This window comes from Papilio xuthus, unplaced genomic scaffold (assembly GCF_000836235.2).
Source record: "Papilio xuthus unplaced genomic scaffold, Pxut_1.1 DF825783.1, whole genome shotgun sequence".
Lineage (NCBI taxonomy): Eukaryota > Metazoa > Arthropoda > Insecta > Lepidoptera > Papilionidae > Papilio > Papilio xuthus.
Genome location: NW_013532866.1, coordinates 3,716,255 through 3,722,989, shown reverse-complemented (window position 1 = coordinate 3,722,989; position 6,735 = coordinate 3,716,255). Strand labels below are relative to the sequence as shown.

The following is a 6,735-nucleotide window of genomic DNA, read 5'->3' as shown; positions in this document are numbered from 1 at the left end:
CTAACTAATAATGTCTTAAAGTAACTACAAGAAAAAGGTTACAACCAAAAATAGATTTACTTTTTACTGACCTGTAGCATGTCCTTTGTTAAAACGATTCATTCGAACGCTAGTTTTATTTTTTACCAAAACTACGATCTTAAAAAAAGTTTATTATAAAAAACTTTGGCAGAACAACACGAAAGCCTTTGCCCAAGTATAAAAAACAAAGCTGTCAATTTTCGGCGCGAAATGAAAAATTACGTACAAAGTACAACGAACGGCTTGTTAATTAGAATAATTAATTGTTATTAGACGCTTTATTAAAATGGCCACGAACGTGAGTTTGCCCTCAATTCTTTTTGTTTTCCGACAAAAATCTTGTTGGCATGTAAAGAGTGTAGGGTGACCATGTTGAGTTTGAACATGAGATTTTTTTTAGGATATGCATTCATAATTTTATTTTTTAGTTTTAAATACGATTCGTTCGTGTGAAATAAAAAAAATAGTAAGAAATATAGGCTATGTCACCCGGGGTATAATATATAGTATTGCTACCCAACAGTGAACGATTTTTTCAAATCGGTTCAGTTTCGGCGCCTATTCAATGCAATCAAATATTTTCTCTTTAAATATTAATATGACTAAATAAAGAAAAGGATAAATAATGATTATTATATTGTTACAAAGGAGCGTCGGTGGCTCAGTGGTCAAGCACTTGACTTGCAATCTGCAGGTCCAGGTTTCGAATTCCGCCATGTACCAATGTGTTTTCGATTTCCGATTTACATATGTACATTTATCCGACGTTCTTACGGTGAAGGAAAACATCGTGATGCAACCTGCACATATCTGAGAAGTAATTCAAAGATATGTGTGAAGTCAAAAACCTGCACTTGGCCAGCGTGGTTGACTATGGCCTAATCATCCTTAACTTAGGGTAGGCTCCGAGCCCTTTGGTGGGGACGTATAGTGCGATGATGATGATATTGTTACATTGTATTTGGTTGTACAAATTTAGATAAAAATCTTTTTTTTTTCTAAGTATTAAAGCAACTAAGTTAATTTTTCTGTTACGATATTATTATTGATATAGAATACTTGTCGAAATAAAAAATTTAATCGATACGAAGTTGATGTTACACGACTTTTCAATATGAAACTATGTCCGCAAAAAACCAAACAGATGTTGACCCTCAGTTTGTTATAGTTCAGTTTTTGCCTTGACAAACTATTTTACATCGTTCAAGGACAGTTAACAGTGGAAAAAATTTAAGAATTTTTTCTTTATTAATGTAACTTCGTAGCATCTTTTTACTTAGTCAATTCTATCTTGTAACAAACAATCCTATTAATTAAAAAAAATGTTACATATTAAATTTATAACTGCCAAGTTCGAGTAGTATTAACTTCTCATAGTAAATCTACACTTAGTGATTCCTTTAATGAACGTTAAACTTCTCTGAGAACAGCAGCAAGTGAACTAACCTGATAGATCGGGTAACATGGAGAGATGTATGTCCCTGCTCTGCGTGGTGCGCGCAAACGTCGACTGACGGCGTTCATTCTGTGATCTGCCGCGCTTCACTGTAGTCGCTTTAAAAGAAATAAATACTTTAGGAATATGATCAAAGAATCAAATTGTTATCGCACTTACGATTGTATTGTACAAAAACCCCAACAAAACGTATTAAAAATCATAAGAAACGAGTATGTATTATGCTATGACATGTTCTTGACCTTTGCATCGTGAGAGTGAAATAGGAATTACACGACCTTAACTGTAAATAAGTAAATTGATTTATAGTATTAAATGTCCCAGAAAATTTTCTATCTATAATAATTTGATAGATTGAAATGGACTTAAAATTGTCGATTGATTTCTTAAAACTTAGGGCAGTCATCCCTAACTTAGGGTAGACTATGAGTCACTCAGCTGGCACGTATAGTGGGCTGATGATGATTTTGATACCAGTACACAATATTAGAATGTCAAATATCACTAATTTGTACTTACTATTCCTTGCCTGCTTGGAAGGCAGTAGCGTTGCGAGCTTTGCTGCATCAGCTCTCTGAAGATTCTCAAACAGTTCCTGTTCACCTCCAGGATACAGTTCCTGGAAATATTAGGAAACAAGTGTCCAACTAAGTAAACTGACATAAGTCATATTAACATGAAACAAATAATAGGTTTTTTAAAACCAACAAGTCAAATTTTATGTGAATCTATGGCACAGCGAGGAAGAATACGAAACGTAAGACATAAGAACAACAGTAACCGAGGGTTTCTGACCAAAATCTCCGTTTAAAACGTACTGATATCTCTGTTTTGTCAAAATCAATGACAAGGATAACGATATGTTTTATACAGAGGTTTTTGTGATCAGAAACCCACGGTCAGTCGAATTTCTTAGCTCTGTTACAATTGTATACGTTATTTATTATGTTAACCGTGAATTTACACTGTTGAATCATCTTAAAAACATATGACTTTAACAAGTACGGCCATTTTAATTTTATGCAAATGTTTCGACAGTGGAAATCCACAGTAACGATTTATCGATGTGATACCTGATAGAATTCCCCTCCCGCTTCCTCCCAGCCCTCCTGCCTCTTGGAGGAGCGCGCCTTGTTCTTAGAAGCGTTGCCGCCCGACATGATTTACGTGTCTTGTCTCATCTGAGGTACAAAAAGCAATACTTAGATACTATGTTAATAAGATATAGAAAAGATTGATGAAGTTGTCGTGAAGTCCGTTATTATTAGTTATTTTTTGTGACTGAGTAGTCACTGTTTGCCTTCAAGAGATATTTACAGCTTCACCGGACTTGAGGTGGTCGGGCGCATACCGCATACATACCGTATTAGGAGTAGTTATTAAGACAACAGTTTGTACTATGACTATTTGATACAACTCATTAAGAAACTAGTTTAATATACATTTTTCCGTTAGAAATATATTACTAGAAATAGTTTTCACAAATACAAAGTAATACGAATACTCAAGAATTTCAATGTTCAACTTCAATTTATACGCTAACGGGCGTTTGAGCAACCTCATAGCATAGACTTTATCTAGGTTAGCAATCTAGAACGGATTTAGGTCGAGTATCAGCTGTCTTGTTAGATCACATATTGCTATGCTATTGGTAGTTCAAAGTTTCATTTTTTATTTGAAAATATTGAACTGTTTAAAAAATACAAAAAAAAACGTATCCATAATATTTTGGCTGTATGGACACCGTAGCTTTTGTCTTTTCATTTATTAAAAAAAAATTACCTTGAAAATTGTATGTAGCAATACGTTATTGTTGTCTTTTCATAGCAAGTAAAGAACACAAATCAATAATTTAATTGTCTATTAAATATTAAAAAAAAAACGACACTAATTTAAATTGTCACCTTTATGCTTAATTATTTTAAACACGGCTAACGTTTTTAAACTGCTAATGTATTACAGGTAAAAGTCCCAACAGCATTCAGCCAAACACAATCACTGACTTTATCTTTAAAAAAAAAATAAGCGTCACTAATCAAAAAGCGCGCGAATGCGACGTAAACATCCAACGAGTAATGAGTAATTATATTTTATTGATTTATTTCCTTGTTATCTGATAGGCGATAAGTGCTTTAATCTATATGATAGTTTTTCCCATTGTAATCAGCTTCTGGGAATAACCAACAAACAATTTTGTTAAAGAATTCAAACTTTATACATTTATGTTTCTAATAAAAAGTAAAAAATTATTACAAATCATTTCTATGGATAGGTTATTGCTTGGAAATAACACCTGTTGTTTCTGACATAATTGTTCCTGTTGATGTTCCCGAGAGTAAGAATTTCTATAAGTTCAAATCTTCACTAGTCAAAGTCAAATGGTGGAAATCAAATATGAACAAAATAATCTTATTTATAACCTATCCATATAGAGTTCAGTGCTTATGTATTAATAAAATGGTACTAATTAATGTTTGATTCCTATGAGTTCCTAAACATATGTTGTAAAGAGGCTAGTAAAGGTTTATAAACAAGAAAAACTTAATTATATTAAGCAGAAAGCAAATGTTTGAGTTATTATTTTGATTATTAATGCTTCTAACTTTGCAACACATGAGGCTGCAGATAGTATAATAAAAAAAAAGAATAAAAAATAACATACCATTTCTATGTTTTTAATCTACAATTTGTGGACTAGAAAATAGTTAATTATGAACAAATGTAGGATAGTTAATGAAGCCGTATAAAATGAGGGCAACAAATGAAATGAAAGCCACACATATGCAACTAGTTGTGTTCATTAGATTTTAATTTGGGACTAGCTGTCGACCCCGACTCCATCCGCGCTGAATTAAAAAATTATTGGTCGCAGTATTGTGTTATATATCCTAAAGCCTTCCTCTATAAATGGACTATACAACAAAAGAATTATTTTTCAAAGCGCACCAGTAGTTCCTGAGATTAGCGTGTTTAAACAAACAGACAAACTCTTCCGCTTAATAATATTAGTATAGATTGGATAAAGTAGATTGTTTTATTTGAATGACGCAATTTTCCTATTGTTTAGTTGGAACTAATCAAAAATTAAAATATAAAATTTTATTATTACAAAATATAAAAAGATCTTGCTATTATTATGAATATGCATATCCCAGATAGATGAATGTTAGAAGGTATGTCTAGAATGGCTGTATAGATTTTTCTGAAATTTGGCATAGATGTAAAACATAGTCGGGAAGAACTCATAGTCTACTAAGTCTTTATAATTCCGCGCAAACGGAGTTGCGGGCAACAGCTAGTATATTATATACATGAGTTTCTCGCCCATGAAGGTAATTTGTTGCTTATCCAGATTCAACTGTATTTATTGCTTAAAATTTTAATTAATATATGAAAATTCTCCTTCTCAAATCTACTATATCTTACTAATATTCTAGTCACCCATGTCATGAGGGTAGGCTCCTAGCCCCGCAGTGGAGAAGTATAGTAAGCTGATGATGATTATAAATGCAAGTTTGATAGGCGGATGGATGGATGTTTGTTAGAAGGTATCTCCGGAACAGTAGCATGGATTTGGCTGATATCTGTCACATATGTAGGGCATATTCTAGAAGAACACAAATGCAAATAAGTTTTTTTTAACTCTGAACGCAGTCACAGGCCACTGCTAATTCTAAGATAAGGATATTGAACAAATCATTTGAAGTAAATAATGTAATATAAATTTTGTTTTATGACCGAGGTGAATGTACAGATAACATACTATTATTATCCAAGAAACAATAATATATATGTTGACAATCATAAATATTGTTGATATTGCAATTTACATATTTTATACTAACTGTCGCCTGTGACTCTATCCATGCAGAATAGCCTAGATATATTTCCAGACTATGTTCTACATCTATGCAAAATTTTAGCGAGATGTATGCAGCAGTTCTGGAGATACCTTCTAACATACATCCATCTGTACATCCAAACATTTGCATATATAATCCATCGAGTTGACCTCCTCTCATTTCTATTCTTATAAGAAAAGTAGAATTAAGGGAAATATATATCATAAATATGGCCTGTTTCTTTCATAAATTTAAATTCCTAAAAAAAATAGAATTATAATTCTCCTAAGACCATTATAACTAAAATTAGTATATTTAATTTATTTTTATTACATTTTAATATTGGAATTCGGTTATTTTATACAAGGACATGTAATATATCATAGCGTACTTGAAAAAAGTATAAATTAATACAAAATAAGAAGGCAAAATATGAAAATAATGTTCATAGGTATTTCGTATAACTGTTTATCTTATTTATTAGAATAACTGCATTGCTTACCTTACGTATAATGTTGTTAAAACTATCACACACGCTGCATTGTTAGTCTCTTACACGTATGACACATAATTATGAATTACTCATTCATTATAACTAGAAATGAGAATAAATTTAATCAAACAGAATCTTCAGACCAAAATAAAATACGAGGAGTGGTGAAATACGTTCAGAAACATCACTGATGAACTGTCAAAAATGAATAGTTAATTTTAATTTTAACAGAATTGAATAAATGAAAATCGATTTTGACGTTTAATTAATTTGAAATGATAAATTAAAAATTATAACCATGAAAGAAATTAAAAACAGATTTTTTTATTTGTAATTAAAAATGGAGAATTTTTTATATAATTCTCGCTTTTGTTAATAAGACCTATGTGATGTGTTTAAACGTCACATAAGAGCTAATGTTACCATGGATTTTAAGAGACATTTCTATAAAAACACACTGTTTGATCACTGGGGGAAGCTATAATAAAATCGATATTACAAACAAGCATTTTATAAAAATATGAATCCTTATATTAAAAGGGCGGTTTATTTCACAATTACAGATAAAATTGCCCAGGCAACAAGACAGGAACGATATCTGATCGATGCTCAATCTAATTTCCGCAGATCATCGGCGAAAAAGTCGCGACCACCCAACGTTCACGTAAACAAATCTCTGAGGAAATTCCCTAGATGTAATTTCCGGTGCGGATTACTATTGGCCCTCTCCCGCACTGATCCTATTTAGAGCCAATTGGAAAATGGATTTTGTAAAACACACCAATGAATCACGAATGACGTGAACAATAATCCTAATCAAACCAATGGCGCGTCCGGAGTTTGACGCAATTACATCGTGCGCGAAAAACCCGGGAACGAGCTAAAGGCGGGCTAACACCTGCGCAGCATCCCCTCGGACGCCG

At 32.3% G+C, this 6,735-nt stretch overlaps 1 protein-coding gene across 2 annotated transcripts in view; it reads right to left on the bottom strand.

Annotated features, from left to right (window-relative positions):
* The window catches only part of LOC106125756 (WD repeat-containing protein 43), a 54,972-nt gene extending 48,990 nt beyond the window's left edge, over positions 1–5,982 (bottom strand). Inside the window, exons 1-4 of one of the 2 annotated variants that reach the window (XM_013323076.1) lie at positions 5,822–5,982; positions 2,551–2,658; positions 1,997–2,096; positions 1,468–1,575 (exon numbers count right to left, since the gene is read on the bottom strand). In XM_013323076.1, the coding sequence (XP_013178530.1) occupies positions 1,468–1,575; positions 1,997–2,096; positions 2,551–2,637 (295 nt within the window). In that variant the 5' untranslated portion in view covers positions 2,638–2,658; positions 5,822–5,982. Of the gene's footprint in view, positions 1–1,467; positions 1,576–1,996; positions 2,097–2,550; positions 2,659–3,259; positions 3,325–5,821 lie in introns of those variants that run through there. The other variant, XM_013323077.1, reaches the window with a different exon arrangement.
* Positions 5,983–6,735: the final 753 nt, after the last annotated feature.